This window comes from Bombus terrestris, chromosome 2, assembly GCF_910591885.1.
Source record: "Bombus terrestris chromosome 2, iyBomTerr1.2, whole genome shotgun sequence".
Classification (NCBI taxonomy): domain Eukaryota; kingdom Metazoa; phylum Arthropoda; class Insecta; order Hymenoptera; family Apidae; genus Bombus; species Bombus terrestris.
The window spans coordinates 11,046,217-11,069,997 of NC_063270.1; the positions used below are offsets into that span (position 1 = coordinate 11,046,217).

Below are 23,781 nucleotides of genomic sequence, written 5' to 3' on the forward strand. Positions count from 1 at the left end.
ATGAACGAAGTTTATTTGGAAGTATATTCTTTGACAGAATTATGTCTAGTTCCAATAGAAACAATAATAACATTATTTACTGTAAAATACTGCAATTCTAAAATTAATATTAAGCTTGTACCAAGTGAACAAAAACCTCTTGAACGAGTATATACTATAAATATTTCCACTTTTGTTTATGAAGTTATGGATATGAATAAAATTCCATATCCGGCACTGTCATGTGAATTGCCAATTATCGTTATAAATAAAACTAGTTGCATCGCAGGGCTTTGCGCGATTCTGCGCGAAATAATCAAAGAAACCACGGCAGAATGTCCAACACATTACTGTCGAAAGCTATTAGGGTTCAAAGAATCCTGTTTAACTGCTTGTTCAGAATCAAGCGTTTGGACGAAATTTTGCGAGGTAGATTTGGTACTGACTGTAAAATTTCTACACTTGGATGATGTAAAGCAAAGCAAGTTACCTTCCAACATGGCCAGATTTGAATATCACATGTCGCAGCCAGCTAGGCTGCACAATCTGTATAAATATACCAGGTCGAAAAAATATTTTGACGAGAACGTAATTTCACAAGATGGAACGCCAGAACATACATATGCTGAAGGTTCGTACGTGACTCTAGCAGATATAATTATATTTGTTTGCACTCATATTTTATTGAGTGTATTTTCGAGCGAAACTACAATGCAGCTTCTTCCGTTAACCGTTAAATGGTATAAAAGAATGATCGAAGATCAAATTATACTCGACTGCCTCGAGTGCTTGCCAGTATTGAAGAGTCAAGATATGACTAAATCCAATTACACGTTTCCTGATGTACCAAATCAAAGTCTGTATAAAAGTGATCCGAAAAGATATAAACCGAAAAGTCGCGTTTATACGAGACAAGAAGATGTAGAGTACTCGTTGCAATTGTTCAAAACCTTAAACATACAAACCAAACTCGATTTGGAACCATTTGGTGCGGAATTGAATCTTGATTGGTCTTCGGTACCGTATGACGCTACCCCAGAAGGTGGTGCCTTACCACTTGCGCGCTTAAAAAGGAAACACGAACAATTACAAAATATGTGTAAGCCGGTGATGAAATTGGCAAAAACGGGAGATGTAATAGTGGACTTTTGTTCTGGTAGCGGTCATTTGGGTATCTTAGTCGCGTATTTTCTGCCATATTGTACCGTTATATTATTGGAGAATAAAGAAAAATCTTTGAACAGAGCCAAGGAAAGAGTGAACAAGTTAAAATTAACGAATATAAAGTTTTATCAATGTAATTTAGACTATTTTAAAGGACACTTCGATATTGGCATGTCGTTGCATGCGTGTGGAGTTGCAACCGATTTAGTCATACAACAATGCATCAAAGAAAAAGCTATTTTTGTGTGTTGTCCGTGTTGTTATGGATCATTACATAATTGTCATCATTTAACATACCCAAGGAGTAACATTTTTAAGGATGAAATAGATCAGGAAAGTTATATAATTCTTAGTCATGCTGCAGACCAAACACATGATGAGAAAAATGTTAAAACAAATCAGGGATACGAGTGCATGGCTATTATCGATACTGATAGAAAGTTATTGGCCGAACAATTTGGCTATAGAGTGTATCTTTCGAAATTCATACCGAACACGTGTACACCTAAAAACCATATATTAGTAGGTATTCCTAAAAAAGAAATTGTAAACGTCGAATGTGTAAGTTAATTAAGTTACATATTCATGAATTCTGCATTTTATAATGAGATGGGAAATGATGATCAATTTAAAAATTATTCTTGTTGGTCGAACGATTTTTAAATAAAAGCATATTTACTTACCTAAAAGATAAAGTGTTTTTTTTTTTGTCGGTATATTAATCATATCGGTCGATATAAGTACGAAATGAAGAATGTGTGTGAATCTGTGAATAAAAGTGTGAATTAGTTAAGTTATATATTCATGATTTCTACATTTTATAATGAGATGAGTAATGATGATCAATTTAAAAATTATTCTTGTTGGATGAACGATTTTTAAATAAAAGCATATTTACTTACCTAAAAAATAAAGTGTTTTTTTCTCAGTATGTTAATTATAACGATCGATACAAGTACGAAATGAAAAATTATAATAATATTTAGCTTAAACTATTAACAAAGTGCGTTAATATTGTTGCGCTAGTTTTATTAAATTGTACGAAGAGATTTTATTGGTATGTACAAAAAAAGGAGGAAAGAATTATATAGTATATAAATTATTAGTGTTATGTCAGTGTCCTTACACAGTTGCTTCATCTATTATTTAGTAGTTAGGGACAACATGAGAGAGACAGAAATGAAAAAGGTTTTACCTTTATGTAAATATGTTATAGGTATGTCAAGGAACTAGGGAATATTTACTTTTTGTTTGCTATATCACTACAAGCGCTGAGTATATGTTTCCTTTAGACAATATTGAAATTTAAATATTCTTTTGCTTTTATTTTACCGTTTAACATTTTTCAACACTTAATTTTGGTCTTTTAATAAAATGGCTAATGGAGAACGAAGATAGAAGTACCATTTACACATTTCATGTCTTTAAGATTGGGTTTCATGTACTATTTACAATTTCAGTCGTACGAGCACAGATACACTACCACAGAGTAGGTTAGCTGTATCTGGTATTCCTTTCACTTAAGTAGTAAGCTTATGTTTAATTAACTTCACCTACAAAGCTTCGTCCCCGTGTGAAAGATAATACTTAACATCAAGAGATCTTAATAATTGTTATAAGCTAAACTAACTTTGTGGATGTAGCGCAATGCACGTAGAAGTTCATAGACGTACTTCAGTACTTTTCTCAAAGGAATTTAATTATATTAATGAAAAATCATTGAAACTTAAGATATATGGTTCATAGAAAAAATTAGGTTCTATGTTTAGAAATCATGAATAAACAAGCTGTCCAGAGACCTGCCCTAAAACGTTACACTATTTCGCAAAAGACAATTCTCGTAGCTCCATTATAAACAAGAAATATAAATGTCTAACGTAATATTTAAACTTATATAAATCTGTGTGTATAAAAGGAGAAAAATGATTTGAATTAGTTGGTTGAATCGAAAAAAGGAACAGTTAAGAAACTTTTCTCCAACAGTATACATGTTTTAAATAAAATTTACGACTACGAAGAATGTTTAACAGGTCTTTTTTGGCAGTTTTCTTCTTTTCTTACACATCCGAATTTCTTACCAACTTTTGGCTTTATAGCATAAATAATCATACGGAACAGAGGAATTTCACTTTATTCAATGTAAATTTTTATCGAAGATTTAAAATGCAGGATCAATTGATATACCCACTGATAATTTCAAATACAACACATGGATAAAGAAGATTTGAGCCAGCCCAATCATTGTACTTCTCATTTATGATTAATTTTATCGAACGCTGATCACCATAAGGTAAATCAATTGGTCCTTTTTACTTTTTACCTAGTTAAAAGATCGACGTGCCAACCACAACACAACAAGCACAGTGCTTCTAACAAAGTACTTATTTTCATACCGTATATTGCTTAAGTTAAAGAGCTTATAAACACGGCATTCTCAACAATTTAGCATACATAGAATTATTTCCTTTTTCAAGAGTTTCCAAATGTGTATATTCTAATAAAATCTTGTTACATCTTGTTCACGGCGTTATAACAGGTTTATAAACATTTTTATTAGTTGAATCGAAACTAAAGCACATTGTAAAACTATTTAATCTTTTGATCACGATTAACAAAAATAATATAATGATAAATAATAAATCAACAAATTTTATGCCGATTTCGTCTAAGATATTGTGACGAATAATAATGTGATATTATCGACATCGTCCTAAAATACGAGCCTACTTAAATACCTAACGACGAGTTAAGTTCTTTTTTAAACGCGTACTTGAATTTAAGGTGGCACGTCTGAAAAGAGAGAGCATCCGGTTTAGAAGCCCGTTAATTTATTAATCTATACAGAACTGATAATAATTAGCGTTTTCGAGTTTTTTTTTTTTTAATAGTTTGAGAAAATGGATCACGACTCTCCGTTGCCACTGTCGTCACCGTCTTCGTAGTCACTGGCGCTCATTTGCTCATCATCATCGTCGTCGTCCAGCTCGTACTCATCATCATAGAAATCCGTCATGTCTAGCTGTTGTTCAGCTGGCCTCGCATGAGTCTTGATGCAGTAATCCTCCAACGTTACTGGTACGACGATCCCCTCTTTCTCAGCTTCCATCTTTGCTGCTTGTGCTTGTTTTCTGTAATCAACCAACCACTTCTTGGATATACGTGCGTTGCTTTGCCTGACCTTCGTATCTTTTCTCCAAAGAGAATAATAACACGAGCGTTTTCCTCATTCTCTAACTTGCAACATTTTAAATTTACGAGGCTTTACGTCGCGATAAATTTCATATTACACTTTCACGTATGTGTTTGATCAGTATTCTATGTGATAAGGTAGCGCGAAGAGATAAAAGGGAAGTATTACGTGCAGGATAAATGGAAAAATCTGTAGGATGCGGAATAAATCAATATTATTGTACCTTATGATATTTTCATACTCTTTGTCTTTACCCTTGGAGTCACGCCAGCGCCTATACATCACCGAGGCATCCACGTTGGCAGGGCTATATGTATTGGGCTCGTTCAGAAGCGAAATCACGGACAGCAGGATCGTCCTATTTCAAAACGAGAGTTCATTTGTCGTTTCTCCGCGTTACTTCTTTACATTTACAGTAATCAACAGCAAGATGCAAGGTATGTGTTTCAACATATGCCAAGAGTATTTAACATTCAGCTTTGGATCGGCTATTCCTACTTGTGATGCTCACCTGACATTCTGTGTCGGATTCCACCTCTCGCATGGCAGTTCTCCACTTTGTGGATCATCTACTGGTGGATGCAAGATTGATATGCATAGATCTCCATTCTGCAGAATATGAACAAAATCTAATTACCTAGATGCTTCTTTCATATTCAGATAGAAAAGTACTAATAACGGAGAACGTTCTTCAAGCAATAAAGATATTCCATTACTTTCAATGGTTAACGCATACACATCCAGATCTGGGAAACAAATTTTCAAGGACACAGATCGACTTTGGCAAGAGAATTATTTGATTGTAGAAGGGGAAAGGAGGCGAGTTCCGCGTTAATCGTCCCTGAAGGCGCATTGCCCATAGGGGAAACAATCCTCGTCCGGGTCGAAGGATAAAACCTCGTAGCGTCTTTCGCGAACCTGAAAATCCTTGCTCAGTCTCCTTTACGCGCCATATTCGGAGCTCCAACCACGAACATATACGCGTTTCCTCTTTGAAACGCGCGCAAACATGCGACGCCTCTGATTGCAGAAACTTCTTGCTGTTCCTTTTTCCCTTGATCGTGTAAGAAAACCAGACGACCAGAACGAATTCATAAACCGAGGTTCTCGTAATATATCAGTTAAACACAGGAAGGAAATGGTCTCCATTGGATGAAACCGTTTCCCATGGAATCGGTTAATTGATGAAAAGATTTGATGGTGCCAAATGATTAGTGTCGAGATCAACTTCAATATGTATTTTTAAATCGGAATTCAGCAAAATACATGAAGTTCACTTTATAGGGTTCCAACAATATTTGTGAATAAAGATTGTAGATATTTATGCAAAGTCATATTTTTACGAACGAACGTAAAAATATGGTATCTGAGCAGATACGAAGAAGGCGAAAAAACATGATAAGCGATTTAAAAAATAAGTAGCTAATTACATGTTCACGAAAACTGTTCTCTTATTTGGTTGTGAGGATCAAAATATATATTTTTGCATCTTGTTGAATATTTCAATAAATCACACTTTATTAATTGTTCGTGAGATCTTAAGAATTTCTCAGCTATCTTCAAGAAATTGATATTTATGGATCTAACGAGAAACTAAAAAAAAAAAGAACTTATCACGTTATCATGTGCTTTTTATACTTGTTTTACCTACTTCAATATTATAACAAATCAGGTGCTTTGGATATTTTATATATGTTTTTGTATATCGTTTTGCAGAGATGAAAAGGTTCGTCATACTTGCTAATAAAACTAGAAAATGCTTTATAATGTAAAACATAGTATAAAACACACGATATATTCGCAATATATTTCTACAAGCGTTCGAATATTTTCGTAAGCAACTATATTATCGTAGATTTACAAAGTGCGATATACTTGATTCGTTTCGAGAAACTTGTCGTCGCAGGAACGATTTGATTTCAAAGAATCGTGATTGTACGCGTCTTTCGTCAAACTCACCGTTCGCCAACTACGCTTCCGCGGAATATTGGATGCAAATTTTCTGACGCAAAGAGATGTTTGCTCTCGAAAGTTGAGCAACAACGACTCCACGCTCTACGCTCGTCGCTCTTTCGATCGAGGTGGTTCACCGATTCAAGCAGAAGCGGATATGATTGTATGCAAATCTGATTTACGTGTTATACATATATACAGGGTGAATTTATCTGCTAATGAAAAGCGTAATGGCCACGGAAACGTGACAGTTAATTAGATTTAATCGATAGGTTACGTACAGTCGTAACAATAGGTGAAATAACGTGGCCATTGAGAGGAAGTCGTGTGCAGTTTCTCGTCTGTCAGCCGTTGCCAGCCGACCACTTCCGCATCCAGTCAGTCGAAACGTCTACTAATCTACTTGGTAATCTCGATTAGCATTTACACGGGCGACTTCAAGCGTCCTATGCTTTGTGCAACTCTCGTCCCGGTTCACTGAAGCGTTTAAACCTGATCGATCGGCATAAGAAATGGCTACATATATCGGAGTCAACAGCGTGGCATTCTCGCGCTCTTGCCAATTAAGTGCCTGCGCGAGATTCGAGTACGTGTAAGTTCGCGCGTATTTTCTACGCTTTTCGTACAATTCGTCCGTAGATTCCTAACTTGTGAGTAACTTGTGACTCTTAAAGAGTTCGCGAAGTGTTTCCTAGAAAGTTGCAGAAAGTTTCAGTTGAGGATTTTTAGTATCTACTTATTTTTCTTTACGAGTGATTATGGCTTAATCGATAAAGTAAATTTTTATAAAATATCGATTACTATTTAAACTTGTCGAGGTCACCTAGTTAATTCCTTGGTATATGCTTTTTGCTCTAGTTTGTTGAAATATTTATGGTTAACGATTGCAAAAATCGCGCAATGCGTGGACTTGGACGTGGGCATTTCTTTAAAGTAGAAATACGTTTTCATTTCAAATAAATTCATTTCGACGTAATATAAATATTTGTATATACTTGATCGTTGATTGGAATTACAAATTTTTTGGCTTTCGATTATGCATAGTACTTGGAACGTTAAAACTACCTATTTTTTATGTATACATATATATGTGTATTATATTTAAACGATTATAATTAAAGTGTTACGATAATAATAAAGTAGATATATATACGTAATCACATTTTGGTCTCAGGAAGACGATTAGTTTCGTCAGAAGAATCAGATACGTTTCTGATAATTGTAGAAACAATGATTTAATCTGTTTCCTTTGCATTTTCTTGAGAACTACTTAAACCATTCAAATATTCTACGAAACTCGCATTAATCGAAACTAATTTTCACTTTATATCAGTAGAACTATATTTAGAATTAAAAGTAAACGTCATTGCAGATACAAAATATCTTCGTCAAGTTGAAATCGTAATTTTTACTACCAGTATGATTCAGACGACTCGATGATTTTAGATGATCAGTAAAACGAGTAGTAAAAAAAAAAATCTGTCGGTTTAATAAATTACTAGCGATTATTAGTTCTGGTAGTAGTTACTAACGTTAAAGTCAAACATAAACCGTGTCAAAGAAAAACCGTGAAGGTTTTCAAGATTATGTAATATCAGTAATATTTAAATAAAAGAAAAATACAATATATGGAGGAACATGGCGGAAAGTCACAGCTTGAACATTTTTATAATGTACTTTTTTATAAAGGATCGCGGTTGAATAAATGTTGGAAAACACTTTTTTAACACGGTGAATATCTATGAAATAAATCGAACGATTCCACAAAACAGTAAAACTTTCGAGGTATCGGATCGATCACGGATTAACCATCTCCTCCAGGTTCTTAGAAAGAGAACCGCCTTCTCGCGATTAAACTTTCACTGTCGTCTGTTTTCCGCATCGTGGCGTCATTGTTTACTGTGTAAAACCGCGCCATAGAGAACACGATCGTTTACGTTACGATAGACAGCGATTCTTTTACGCGCAAAGATAAGAAGATAGGTAACAGAAAGAGAGTAAAAATAGATTGCAGAGGAAAATTTACATGCTATCGAGTTGCGGATTTTACGAGCGCGAAAAGATGGAAGTAGGTCGTTCGACTTTCACGGAAATCGGAGCTTGCAAAATCTTCCGATTCGCGTTGAAGTTGCACGCTGTCAGCTCAAGATCCACCGTCACGCAGATAAGGGCTTGAATATTTCTTTTTTTAAGAAATATTCCCTACTTTCCATCGAGCACGACTATTCGAACGGGAACGAGGTAGAAGGATGCAAGAAGATATATTCGTGTGGTAAGCACGCTCTTTGTGGACAAAAGCATGGCATGCCGCAGTGCCGTTGGCGAATGGCCAGCACAGAGGAAGAGAGAAAGAGAGAGAGAGAGAGAGAATACGCCTTTCTGGTTCTCGGTCTTCTCTGATTCCCGAAAATTCGCGGCCACTACTGCATCTAGAAAATGTCTTTCGATATCATTTACGCAGCTAGTAAGATGATCCGAACTGATTTGTTAATCGTTTAGTGCAAATGCCTGTGGTATTTCAATTTCGTCAATTATTAAGAGTCATTGGTCTTTATTTAGAAAGAATATTTTTTCCTAATCTAATTCAATTTAAAGATAAAAGATTTGCCAATTAACAAAATGGTTCTCTAAGATTTTAAATTTACAAACATTGGTTTTATCGTTGCATATTGGCTTTTAAAAATCAATTTAACATTAATATCGACGTAATATCGTGATCATACGTAGCTATGATAACTGCCGGACTGCAGATGTCCATGCACTTGTGGGAATATAAAATTTCCGACGTGAAATGAAGATCAAACGACGCAAACGAGTGAAACAAATCGCTATTTATGATTCATTTCCCTATTTCTTTTTTTATTTACGTATAAAGTCACAGTCTCGCAATTACAACGAATAAAATCACTGTAGCCTGATTTATCTACGTCCGCCTAATTAAAATGTAGTTTGCGTCAAGTATGAGCAAACGTTCAGATATCTTTGAACGATGGCGAGCTGCAACTTTGATCAACATTTTGCAGAAATACAAATCCAGACGTCGGAAGAAATATGTCAACTAGAAGGAATGATCTTTTTTGCAAACTGATCTTTTTTGATCGTGTTCGCGGAATAAATTTTTCTTAGAGTGCGTCACGGATGGAAGTCCGTGGCTGGCAAGAACCTGGAGAAATCCAGTTGAAAGGAAAATAGAGCAGCGATACGTCAGGACGGATGCGCTTCATTTTCAACGGCGTGCAACAGGTCGCGAGATTTCTTGTCGGATTATAGTTCGAACACACGACAAACTTTTATCTCTGAACCGGCCCCTGTTCGTACGTTGTACTGGTTTGACGCTTATACGCTTCTACGAAGCGAAAATAAAGTCTCGCTTTTGATGCGCGTTGCCCGAAAATACCTGATTTAATTATACAGCGCGAATGTAGATATAATAAACGCGGACGCCTCTTTTTCGTCGGCTCTTGTTAGTATGCGATCCAAGTACCAGAGAGCCATTTGTATCGAGCTGTTTCGATGAATGTCTATTGCCATTTATTTTGTACTAATTAGTCGCGTGCAGTTAGTATGTTAGCTACTGTACGTGTTATATATTAATTAATTAGACACGTTGTGCAATTCGATCAAACGGTTAATTTTTTTATTTTATTCTGAAAGCTGTGATAGAGAAACGTTTCTCTAACGATTAATTCTTCGCTTCTTGTCATAACAAAGATGAAATGCAGTGCTAAGTTCAATCTGAAACGAGGAATATATGCGCGTTACTCAAGTTCTCTGTTTAATTGTATTGAATAGTTAACAATTCATTAAATTTATATAAGCTTTTAGAACGTGGCTGGAGACACGTATATTTTAAGGCATTAAGGCTTCGACATTGAGTAAACACACTTAACACATTCACTACTATTAAAGATATAGCTCTTTACTTCTTTTTATCGAAAATCTCATCAGATTAATTAACATTCGTCCAACTTCATAATTTGTTATTTCAGGGTCTAGTAGCTACTTTAAATGATTAAAGCAACGTAATATATTCGATAGAATAAGTTAAACATACTTGAAGTCACATGTGTTCGATCGATTAATATTTATCTACTTTTAATTATCGTTTTTTTATTTATATTAAGCAATATTAATTATTCATAAATATTTATTAATTGCGTATGCTTGACTAAGGTTAAAGGCCAACATTATACTAAAGAATTTCCTTTTAATGTATATTCTATGCATTTACAATAATTTGCAAGTATCCAAATATCTGTGTATAACAATATAGAATAATACATATGTCGGGCAGTACGTGAGATAAGATAATGTGACTTTGATAGAGAAAAAATACTTGGAATATTGCGACGTTTTTAAGTGTAACCACGTCGCCGTTGTCGTCGTCGAGCATTTCGTGCGAGCAAAATACCGAAAGAGTAAATTTTTAAAATTAGCGATGCTGGCAGGAGAAGAAGAAAGAGGCAGAGAAGCGAAGAGTATCTCATCGAACGAGGTGAGAACCTTGCTGAGCACTGGTCAGCCTCGAAAATAGACCCCACGATCGGAACTATCACGAGAACTATGCAGAGGCCCATAGTTCTTCTACATTCTCGTAAATCGCGTGAAATTAGGTTTACCATTATTTTGGTTCAAATCGATCATGGAAATCGAAAATACAACTCGATCATTGCCAATGTTACAGCTCTATTTTAATAGCGGTATAATCTAAGAAATTACGCGCGATATCTGCGATATACGATGTTCAATTTAATCTAAAATGCGACGAACAGTGGAATTATTTTTGACGAGGTGACTGAACCACTTTCGCGCTTCCGATGACGGTGAATCACAGCGAGACATGTAGATGCGGAGGAGAAACTCTGTTGACCGATCCAAACAGGAAACCTCACAGACGATCAACGCTTCTAAATATCTTGACAGAACGCGTAGGCGTTCGTGCCATTTAACTCGACTGGTCCGCGTTTTCGAGATATTTCTCCGTTCCATTTCTCTACTTACGTACTCGAATAAATATTAATCGAGAAAAAAGAAGATAAGAAATATATAAGAAATGTGAAGATAAGATACACTTATGTTCACAAACATGTATGAGTAAAGTACAAAAGCTTGTGTATACCGATTAAGCTTCCAGAAGAATTATCTCGAATTAAACGACCCTCGTAAGCTCTCCGCGTGACGACTGACTATTTTTTAAACGAACAATTACAATGATACAAGCACAAGAGCAAACTTCTTTAACAAGTAGCTGATTTTCGTGGTGTTTGGACGAAGCTGCGCGACATTCTTGTTCCGTTAACTGTTGCAAACTGTTTGCAACATTCGCGATATTTTATCTCAACTGATTCGTATCCAGTAAGTTAGTTTTCGAAGATATTCGCATATATTAAATAACATTAAATGTATTTGTATATTTCTGTAACTAATATCTTCGTCGACATATTTCTGTCAAATTAAATTAGAATTAAATAAAAATTACAAAAAAGTATATTATTGTATAGCGACGAAATAATTCCGGGCAAAAATTCACAGAAACTCGCATAGTACGGATCATTTTTCTTTTGACATATATTTTAGAGAGTGAGTCTCTAAGCAGCATACGCTTTGAATCTTGTGCCGGTCTCTTTTGATTCTTGAGACATGAGATCTTGTAAACCATACTTATTTCGAAACTCGTAACGAAACTAAACGTTAAACCTGGTTTATTGACAGTAACGGAATATTAAGCAAATTTAAATGTAAAATAAATGTTTACATTTCTTTGTAGTTACTTGTAACTGTTTATTAGCCAGTATACTTTTAGAATAAAATCTCGTTTTAGATGTCGAAATCGAGCTTGGCTTAGATTAGGTTAAAATCTTTTTCGGGAAGGGGCGCGGCACCCTTTGCCTCGAGCACGTTTACTTCATAGCGTAAATCTCGAAAATATATGTCAAGGTTGAAATAGTAGAGACTAAATTTTCTTTTCTAAGAAGATTATTTTTATAATATTTCAAAATCGCCTGTCTCAAGAACCAAAAAAGACTGCCGTGAAATTCAAAGCGTGTGTTACTTAGAAACGTATCTTCTATGATATATGTCAAAACATAAGTCAGGCATTGCGTATTTTAAAAACTCGTGCGCCATTAGTTGAAAATTGTGGCGTTAAGGGGTTAAATAGTAGATCGAAGTCCTAAGCGCGACCTTATCCCAGAGCGTTTCCACCTTACGGCCTTAGAGTCGCTCGTAAACGGCAGCACCTATACACGCGTAATTTCTGTCGATATACCAACCGCCGACACAGTCGAGTAAACCTGCGACACACGTATACACGCATCTCTCTTCTCATCTACAAAGGCGGAGAGCCAGATAGACGGAGAAGTAGCTGGCGTAAGCGCGGACAGGGAGCAACATGAGAGCGAGCGTGAATCTCTTCTCTCTCATTCTCTCTCGTGCTCTGTATGCTGGTGCACGTACAGCCGGTCAGACGTTTTACGGTTCGTCGAATCTTAAGGCGACGACCTCTCCGCGCCGAGGGCAAACGAGCCTACGGATTTTGTAATGATTCCACCTCAACGCCGTTCTTCGAACGGCGTATCTGACTTCCACTGCTCGAGGAAGAAGTGGGTGTACCAGGGTCAAGCCGTGCTTGTGAAGAGATGCGCCGCATCAGTCGTCATGTCACGGAATATTGAAGCGCTTCGGTTGATAACGAGGTGCATTCGATACAAAGTGGCACAGAAATAAACGAAGTGCACGCTGTCGCACGAAAGCCGGGTGTCTGCTTATTTTTAACAACATGTACGTAGCATATACATTATACATCATAGCTGCATATGATCGTGACGCGATTAGTATTGGTTTTCAAAAACTAAGGTGCAATAACGAAACTGGTACTTGTAATCGTCGAAGCTTACAGAACTATTTTGTTACTTGGCAAAATTTGACGGGTCTTCTAAACATATAGAGAGACTTTAGGTGTCGGTACAAGCAGTCAGATTATATTTAAATGGTAAACACATGTAGTAGTATATGTATACAATAAATAGAAAAATATGTTATTGTTGCGTTTTTAATAGGTACTTCAGATTTATATGTATATCTATATGTTGCACGAGAAGAACGAAGGATGATGACGCGAATAGATTCATTGAAGGCCTTCGATAACTAGACTATGTATGGAAAAGATCCGTGTAGCACTGATCTCTTTCGTTACCTTCGTTACCTTTTTATCTACCGGTGAAAAATTCAAAAAGAAAGCAATAGATCCGTATTCTCTTTGTTTTTCGAGAGAAATGGTATTATTTAGATTCCAGCGAAGAAGTCGTAACTTGTCATTCGACAAACAGTTTCGAGAGAACAATAGCATATCGCCGGTCGTAGCCGAGGAAAAATTCAAGCGAGACGACTATTATTGTCTGGCAGTGTCTCGTGTTTAGAGCGAGCTCGTAAGATCCCCCGCGGAGCAAGAAATCTCTCTTGCACGTGACTCACGCGAACAAAGAGGTTTCGTGGAAAGTCATTCGGTCGTCATTGAACGTGCCATGGTTACGTAGGATTCACTAAGTTCCGCTGGTCTGCCCTCCCTTTTACTTAAAATCTCTTATCTGGCAGTTTTCAGTTTTTGCAGTGGCTCACGAAATCGAACATTTGTAGAAACTTTTCACGATTATATATTGTGTGTTCAGTGTGATCGAATGCCTTTTTCTTAACGCGTGAAACGCTTGACGTCAACGCTCGCCTCCAGGAGCGGCCACGATGAACCGTGAAACCACCATGGAGTATGGAGTCATCCGTATTCAACGTGTTAAGTAACCAAGTCCTGTAGCGAAGTCTGAATTGATTATACCGATAAAATTTCAAACGGATCCGAAAACGTATACACCCACTGATCTCTTCTATGAAACGTGATAATTAACCTAGATTTCAATTATCAAAGGAACGATTAATCGATTATAAGGTTGCATCTATGCAAGATTGAGACGTGATGCGTATAAAAAATTTATTGAAATTATTCGCAAGAGTTACCGAGAGGTAATAAATTCTAGTAATTATATGTTAGCCCTTATACTTGTATCGCTTGTATACTTATGTATGACAATTATATAAACTAATCAAATGTTACAATTAAATATTTTTAATTGATCGAAAAAGAAGCAAAGATGATAAAATATCATAAAATTTCGGTTTCCTCGAGCGTTTCAAAATGGTAGATACGAGATTCTAACTAAGGACGGCAGTACTCAAATCGTGTGTGACATCCATAATGTAATCGTGCGATGTAACGAGGGTACTCTTCCCCCTTTTTACATCGGCGACGAGCGGTCTATCTCGTCGGAGAAACAAAGGCGAGACACGTTGAGTGTCGGTGAAAAAAGAAAAAGAAGAAAAAGAAGAAAAAAGACAGACGAGACGTGCAGATGCTTCGATTGACTGATAATCGTCGAGCACTGGTTACAGAGTTCACCGAGGTGACAGACAATCCTCGTGTTCACTCGGGCCACTCCATTATATACTCATTAAACAAATTACTTATATCCTTCTTCGTTGTCACGTTTTTGCGGAGGATTAATCTTGCGAAGGAAAAGGAAAAAAGAATAGCAAAAAAAAAAGAATATAAGAATGGAAGAAAGCAAGAGCCGTTCGAGTTGATGGTATGTGGAAGTGCATTGGCCTCTGCGCGAGAGCATGGAAATACGTAACGTATGAAAAGTGTTCATTGCATGGAAAATAGCGTATGCGAAAGCGCAACTGTCGGCGATATTATTCGCACGATGTAACGGGACGAAACTTTCATCGTAAAAAAAATTGGCCGAACAACGATAGAGCTTCTTATTCCACGTCACCGTTTCTCACTTATCTTAGATAGCTATCTATCAAAGGCTCACAGTTATCGTAAGTAAAATCAGTCAGCTTTCATCTGTACGTTCGGTCGTTTCTAAAAATAAAATTCAAACGTACTAATCTTCATATTGTGCACGTATATGGCATCATGATGATCTGACTTGGTGCAACTATCGACCATTGTATAATTAATGCATGTTACTGGACGCGTGAGATTTACGTGCGTTTATTCCCGTTAGCCGCGGCGTGTTCGCCTAGTCCCATCCCTTCCAACAAGTGACTGGATACGGATGTCCAACGAGCTTTGGACGGTCGTTGACTCTTTGCTAGTCGCTGAAGGGTCACACGAAGAACCCGTCACAGATGCGCTCCAAGTTGATAAGGTATCTTCGATCGATGGCAATTTTCAGCTCTCGGTAGTACGAAACGTAGTTTTTCAGGAAGAGTTGCAATTATAAAAGCGAGATTCGATATCGACGATCGCGAATTGAAGGAGAAAAAAAATGTTCTATTACAAGACGAGCGATCTTGCCTGTGACGATAGTAGAGTCGGCTGTCGAAATTACGACCGCTCGATATTCGAAGACTGAAAATATCGAGTACTTGCAGGCGCTGGATTTTTCAGCGAAACGACGCTACACTTCTGATTGCAAATTTCGCGAGTCCTTCGAGCAACGACGCGAAAGCTACAACATGCAGGCTAAGGGACAAAGAGGAAATCGGAGAAAACGAAAGGGGATGGTTGACTGCGGGAGAAAGATTCAACCGAGAGAAGGGAGAGAACGAGGGAAAAAACAGCCGAGCCATACGGAAGGGGATGAAAAGAAGCACGCGAAGGATCGATAATTCCTCTATTTACTCACCTCGTATACGTTCGGGTGCCAAACTTTCGTCATAAACCGAATGCTGGGTGGACTGTACGGATAATCGGGCGGGAACTTCATGTGTGCCTGGAACAGAAAGAAAACAGGAGCGCAGGACGCGCGTTAAGACGATGCTACGTTACAACGGATCGATAATCGTTTATGTAAATTATCACAAAGGCCCTTGTTCAGGGTTCCGAAAATTATTTACAAGTCATTTGCGAATTGCTCGACGCGTCCAGAAAAAATTGAACGAACGATAGGCGATACGCTGATGTGGTTCGAGCTCGAGGGAAACGTAATCGCGCGAGGGATGAATTTACCCGGAAAACACCCAAGAACCGAGGGCTCTATAAAATTCGATTTGTTCTACGTATCGAAGGGATACTCTTGTCGACTTGTAACTATTCGCTGAAATGTCACGGAAGCGAATCTATTAGCATCTGTTTGTTTTAATGGCAAATAGCGAATTGTGATCATTTCCTGGAAAGACAAAAACCCGTGGGACAAACGCGATATGGTTGATAATGGACGCGTAATGAATACGTAGCTTTGTTTCGATAATAACCGATGGAATAACGACAAGGTATCAGCAAATCGATGATCATCCGTGTATCGCAGTGAAACATGGCTGAGAGAAGGGACGCGTTCTTCCCTTTTACGGCGCGTTCCACGCACTTGCATTGGTATAGAATGAATCCATTTCGCACACAGGGTGTACATAAGGGTCGTCCCCGACTTTGTTGGCGGACTTTCGTCGATGGTTTGCCGACGGGACGCTATATTGATCGCAACCTGGTCATGGCCCAAATATCCACCTCGTCCTCCGGGATAGCGCGTCCTAGAATTAAGTTACTTTCCATCGAGCGTTTGTTTACATTTCCGCGGTAGAATAATTTCTATCATGCTGGATCGTGTATTTAACTAATTACCCAGAGGTTCGAATTTCAAGTCTGGATCGCGATATTTCGTATTCAAAATCGCGCTTATATCAGGGTAATGATAATTTTAACAACTCTTTGACGATTTTCAACGACGTAGGATCGTTTGTGTTTTTAATTTTGGAGTTTTCAAGCCGAGAGTTTCTTCCTACACTCCAATTCATATAATGATACGTACTTGTGCACAGTACCGCATTATGAGGAGACTTAACGAATCAATTCACAGACGATAGCGCGAGATTCCGAGAACCTTCTATATGTCGTATATGATCTTGGATAAGGCTACATAAATCTGCAACACTTTAATCTCTATTTTCAATATGTAATCATGATAGTCGGATTCTATTACAGTGGTAGTGAAATTTCAAAATGTTCCGCAAACGCATAATTAGAAAAGAATTCTACATGCTTCCAAATACTTTTATAAGCCACTGTACACATAATGACATTGCAAGTGAAGAGAAGGACAAAGATAAGGCACAATTACAAGTTAGTAATTGAATTGGAAATAGTTGCTATAGTATTCTAAGCAGCGTTGATTTTGTTGCACTTTCCAACGTGACATGGGAACATTGATCGTGCTTATCAGTCAGTAATCTCACATGACATCGACGAAAGGTATTCGCGGAATCGAGGACGAGATCGATTATTCATGAAATTACACGACCATTCTTATGTTTCCTGAAACAATGCAAAAATAACAGTAAAAAAATCGAGATTTATATCGTTTCGATCGAGAACAAAAAATACGTGATACGATTGGAAAAACAAGTAAAGAAGAAACGATAACTCCGTTCGATTATATCAGACGGAACAAACAAGCATGTGTGTTGAGTTCTTCAATAATGTAGCGCTCTTGACACGTGACAGGGACACATTACTTTATTGTTAAATGATATTATTGTGAATGATAAAAAAAAACATATGTGCGCAATATCAATAGCTATTATAATGCATATACATATTTGAATAATAGAGTTACTGCGAATCATTTAAATAGAGAATTTACTATAAATTTCTATACATTTATGGCAAATTTAAAGATACGAAATTACAATGCATATAATACATAATAACATAGCAAATACTTAAGGACCAATACTCGTTATGATATTAGATTCTCCTGTAATACTAGAATTTACTCTTTTTATTATTTTCATCCCATCAAAAATTTGCATCATGTCGTGATATTATTTTTTTACAGTATTAAAACCGCAATTAATTATATTTAAAAATAAAAGTTCTACTTACAGTACTCAGAAAAATACACGAAAAAATTTTATTTTATCTGAAAAACAAAGGAACCTCCGAACTTTCCAGCAGGACAACAACTGAATTTAAATGATTATTATAGTCCACAAACTAGAACCCAAAGATTATAATCAAATGATAATTCACGTCAGTGCTTGGAACGACAAAGGTTAAATAAGAAGGGTTTAGAAAATAAGAATTCGATTGCGTAAAAGATATCTGGGAATAGAGCAAGTTGAAAGATGGCCCATTTTCCGTTGTCGGGATATTTCAAAGGGTCGTTTACTCGTCGCTTTTCCGCCCGTCGAGTCGACTGTATCGCGTGACCTATAAATTTTCTCGACCTATTTCTACGATAAGCACTTGACGGTCACCCCTTAGATGGCACTGCACGACATGGCTACCATCACTCCTTGAAAACTTCGCGCCGATTCAGAAGGATCAAGAAGTGACCCAAATCAGGAAGACAGGCATCGTGTTCCCTTGAAGAGGTACTTCGATCAACCAGGTCACTTAACATTGTTTATCGAAGGAATTTTTTTGCTCGAACTATATTATAATTTATAATATTCTAATAAACGAAGGACGCAGATAAGATGAAAAATATAATAAATCATACTCTTAAATGGAAGGATATTTTAAAAATTCCACATATTGTCAACCAATTCCGCATCAAAATTATCTTTCCATTTAATTTTCAGATTAAATATCAGCCTGTTTTCTATTTCCCTCCTGAACTCCTGATAATTATGCAGATTAATATTAATTAAACTGAGCTAAACTAATATTACTCGTTCCTTATTTAAAAAATTCAATTATTCTATATGAAGACTAGTATGAAACATTTTTCATTCTTTACAGAGCAGCAGTTTCAAAATTCAATATGTTGTTAATTAATTTTATGCTAGCAATTGGAAGATAAACAATCATATTGTTCCTAGCACATTGTGTTCCGTCTTTTCTCAATACGAGAAACTTTAGTTGTCATCGCGCCAAATATGCAATAACTTTTTCAGCTGACGATAATATTCGAATAGAAGAAAGAAAGGATTGTGGATCCGTGGTATTACCGAACACATATCACACGTACCGCAGGTGAGAAGAGGAAATGCGTGGCAACAGGAGATCTGACGTTACATCGTGTCGAAATCCTTGCTTGGTTTCGTCGTCAAACGGAAGAAAGAACAAACGGTCTGTATGTGTATTACTACGTAACTTCATGATTTAATTCGTTACAATTCTCTTGCGATATAACTACGGATATACTCATACAAATTACGTAATGTTCAATATTTTGTTTAAAAACGTTAAAATATATTGAACAGAAATCAAATGGGCAAGGGCCTCGATCGTTCTCCGCTTTCCAATCGGGAATTAGTCAAATACGTCTACTTCACAAGCTTCCAAACTTTCAACAAACTTCAACTTTCTCAAAAATGAAACCTCCAACGCAGTTTTGTTATTCTTGCTTCTCGTCTTATTTTGTACTATAGAATCTCCTAAGCTTCGCTTATGCCACGCATTTACGAGCTGTAACTCGAGACCGGGAAAATTAAGCGAACGATATGAAAGAATTGACGCGTCGAGTGATTCTGACGGTGTTTAAGGTTGCTGGCGGGAGTTGCATATCGATTTGACTAACAACAGTTTCACGTTGCCCGTCTCTCACTGTTCTGAGGTGAAAGAATTAAATGGGCCAAAATCAGTGGGAGTGGGGCCGCCAATAGTAGAAAATAAAACTGGCAACACAAACGTATACACCGAGAAGACCCATTTATCGGGGTTCGCGGTGACCTGTTTGCGAGATACGACGGTTTTCCTCGGGGAGAAAAATCTGGCTTGTTCATCTCAGTCGGAATGGGACTGGGTGAAAGTCGCTCAGGTGATTCGAGGGATGCCGGCCAAAGATAGACACAAGACAATGCTCGATGGCGTTTTATGTAACGTGGCAACACGCGTTACGGCTCGACTTCACTGGGTCGATCCGTAAATCCTTGAAAAAGAAGTGACGGTTTAACGTAAATCGTGAATTATTATTTCCGTTCGGTAAATGGAATTGTCCGTGGCGATTGGCGACTGCGCGTAATTGTTCGAACTCAGCTACGATCAGAATTTAATTCGACGAACGAATCTGCGCTCCGCTATGTATTTACGCACATTCCGTGTCGATTAACTCGAGAGCGCAAGAAGAGCTCGATTCGATCGGAGAAGCTCGAGGAGAGCTGCATTTCTACGTGAAATACCTCGAGCTACATCGAAGCAATAATTGCGAACGTGTTAAAATATCGAGTCGTGTCGTAATTTTTTAACTAGTCGACAAGATTTTTGTAACAGGAACGTTCCTGATTTATATATATATATATATTACATATTATTGGGTTGTAACGTCATCCTCCTTAAATTCATCCTGTAAATTCATCCTCCTTTTGTTATATATTACATATATTGTAATACGTATTTTGTATATAAATAACTAATAGTCTATTAAGTATTATAATGATAAATGCAACTATTATACAATTTTAATAATTCAAATAATGCAGTCAAGTGAAACAATTCAACGATTTACTTACAACTAGATCTTTTTCCCATGTCGATCAGACTGCATTAACGATTTCACACACATGGCACACATTCTTGCCACGTGCAGCCAAATTTCTACGTAGCACTACGTATCTCAGTCTAGTATATGTATATTTTCTCAGTTAATCCGCGCTTGTTCAATACCTTAAAATAAACGTTCATTCATTTCACTAATACTTCAAATAAATCTTTTATACGATTTCTTTATGACACATTCACTCGAAATTACAATATTATATATTGTGGATCGCGGAAACATTTGGGCACTAATAGAAATCTTTAAGGAATATATTACGCATGATTACCTTGGTAAAGTGTAAAACAAATCTGAAAATGTATATGGAAGTTACAAGATATTTACTGCGAATATATATTTAATTAAAAATTAGTATGTAAATTAGAAAACATAGACTGCAATATTCAAGATTTATTAATACATATTTAATGAAATGACCTTTACCACTAAGGATATGTTTGAGGCCACGAATTATATTAACTTTTTACTAAGTATATGTTTGTAATAAACTTCTCATAATTTATATATACGTTGCCGTTCAAAATTCTTAAAACATCATTTATTTTTAACAATGTTTTAATATTTGATAAAGATTATGAATTTCTAAATAACGTTATTCATAGATCAGCATCATATACTTTCTTTAGCGTATAAAATACTAAGTCGAATATCTTTTAGCTGTTCATTAATTTTCCTTCTGTATCAGAACAAATATAAACTCACCAAGATTTTTGAGCCAAGATATACATTTTAAAATTGATCCTAAATTTCCCCAATATAATCACACTAGTCGTGTCTCATTACACTGCTAATGGAATTACAAAAGCGTTCGTATACATATTTATATTTTGCAAATTATATATTCATAAAAATTATCTATATGTGTCTGAATAAGGTATTCAGACACTGTTCGTATATTGGATAAACCGCGATAACCAGGCAGCAACAAAGAACGTGTTACCGTGATAATAACGTATAACGATACTGTTTACGACAGAGGCGCGTTACGATTATAAAGCGCGGGTTAGAATCTTGTGGAACAGGATTTGCGGCACCCACGTAGATGCTGATCACGTGTACGGTATGATACGATTCGCAAATAACGGTGTGTTGTCAGGTCTGTGCTCGTTGCGACCAGTTACATTGTGGGAAGATAGGTAACACTCGCGTTACGTGAATAAGCGTTCGTAAATTCATAACGAAGCAGAGAGTGGTTTAGAAAGCGGACGCGAACTGTACAAAAAACCGTACAACCGTGCGGCAACGGTAGAATTCGTTTTCTGCTCGCTAGAGACTAGATTGAAAGCGCAGAATGATAGTGCAACTATTTGCAGCAGCAGATTTAAAAAAAGAGAGAAAGAACAAACCAGAAATTGGAGATTGTATTATTTGTATACAGTATATTAATGCATACTATACCATATAATACAGTTTTCTAAATTGAATCTAAATAATATTGCATACGCGTACAGCATAATACATATATCGAGAACGGTAGTTGGAAAACATTTGTTTAATAAGAACAATGATACTGTGTCTCGAGGTGTATTATCAATCACGGGTTACATTACACGTGGAAAAATCCAATAGGAAAAACACTATAGGAAGAGAAAATGAGCGTGGAACGCAATCGATCCGGCCGTATTGAGTAATCTTTAATTTTCAGGATTACTCAATGCTGCTTGAAAGTCGCCTTCTGACTTGTACATGAAAACATTCATCGAATTGTAACGCGGATAGGAAAGACGAGCAAAACAGCGATAACCACTGCAACGCATATTATTATTGGGGAAATCAACGATCGGTCGCGGCAAAACTACTCACTCACGTTGTTACTTTTCTGGTCAAGGTAATCGTAATGTTTCATCGTGTCATCATCGAACAACCTTCACGTAGGAACGCTGATAGATGTTCATGTTTTTCAAATATATACATTGTTAAAATTAACGGAAATCGACTTATCATAAAAACAGTATTTTTAAACATACGAAGTCCAAACAAAAAGGAAATAAAGAAGTGTTACAAAATTAACAAAGCAAAATTTATATTACATATAGAAAATTTATAACCATATTTGGCGATTGGAACAATCAAAGTAATGCTTTCTGATGAAAAGATAAATATGCTTAAAACTCTATTGAAAGAGAAAGCAGAAACATAACCAAGAAAATGAAAAGTATGCCCGACTGTAGTGTTTACATGTAAAAATGATAAAAAGAATGGAATTTTTATCTTGGCCGAATTTCCAAAGCGAACAAAAGCTGCGAATAATTCTAATAATTACCTTGAAGTATCCTCCTTGGTAAAGCGTATCCGGGGGCCCGAAGATAGCTACTTCCCACTCAAACATGTTGTCCTCGTTAACGAGTTTCACGCGGAATCCCTCGACAGGTTCCTCTTGAAGACTTTTATATTCGAGGGCAAGTGCCCTTAAAGCGCTGCTCGTTGTTTGTGCCATATTTTTCTTCTGGAAGTAAAGTCTGCAGTCTATTCCAGGAAGCGGAACGTCCTAAACCTCCTGAAGTGGTAGCACAGAACACTACAGTCGGACGGACGCCTTTGCGAACACTGCTCCTCGACAGAATCAATTTCCAGCGGGTTTACCAGATAGTGTGCAGCCGTTACTACGATTTCCTTTGTTGTTCCTCGACGCGTCGTGGTTTTTCACTCGCGGCAGGACGTTTTCTATGATTATAGTACGATTTTGCACATCAAATAAACAAAGAAATATGATCAGACCAACAAACTGTGAAGTGCCCCTCCAGTCAACAATATACTATTCCCGATGCACGCACCTCTAACAAAACAGCTGACGTACCTTCTGCGTCAGCGTTGCTTTTGGCGCAGGCGCACGATGATATTCCCTATTTTTCTCCCGTGTGTTGTCGACGAGTTTCAAATAAAAATATATCTAAAATACAATCGTTGTATTTGAACTGATAGAAAAGATTTCTTTTGCGTTATTCTAATTGGCGATTAAAAACTTGGAGCAATTTAATAGACAATTTAATAAATTTC

General features: G+C 36.8%; 2 protein-coding genes across 3 annotated transcripts; one reads left to right on the top strand and one right to left on the bottom strand.

Moving 5' to 3' along the window:
• On the top strand, window positions 1-3,082 carry LOC125384610 (glutathione S-transferase C-terminal domain-containing protein homolog). Its single transcript, XM_048414099.1, has one exon. It carries the CDS (start codon window positions 1-3, stop codon window positions 1,711-1,713), a length of 1,713 nt encoding a protein of 570 aa, XP_048270056.1. The 3' UTR covers window positions 1,714-3,082.
• Window positions 2,442-23,584, bottom strand: LOC100652215 (ubiquitin-conjugating enzyme E2 R2). 2 transcript variants are annotated; one of them, XM_003402607.4, is made up of 5 exons: window positions 23,048-23,578; window positions 15,973-16,059; window positions 4,845-4,942; window positions 4,557-4,691; window positions 2,442-4,271 (listed from the first exon to the last, which is right to left on the bottom strand). In XM_003402607.4, the coding sequence occupies exons 1-5, from the start codon at window positions 23,219-23,221 to the stop codon at window positions 4,046-4,048; spliced, it is 720 nt and encodes a 239-aa protein (XP_003402655.1). In that variant the 5' UTR covers window positions 23,222-23,578; the 3' UTR covers window positions 2,442-4,045. The 2 variants fall into 2 exon arrangements, with proteins under 2 accessions (XP_003402655.1, XP_012174303.1); XM_012318913.3 differs by lacking the exon at window positions 15,973-16,059 and having other exon boundaries at window positions 23,048-23,584.
• Between the last annotated feature and the right edge of the window lie 197 nt (window positions 23,585-23,781).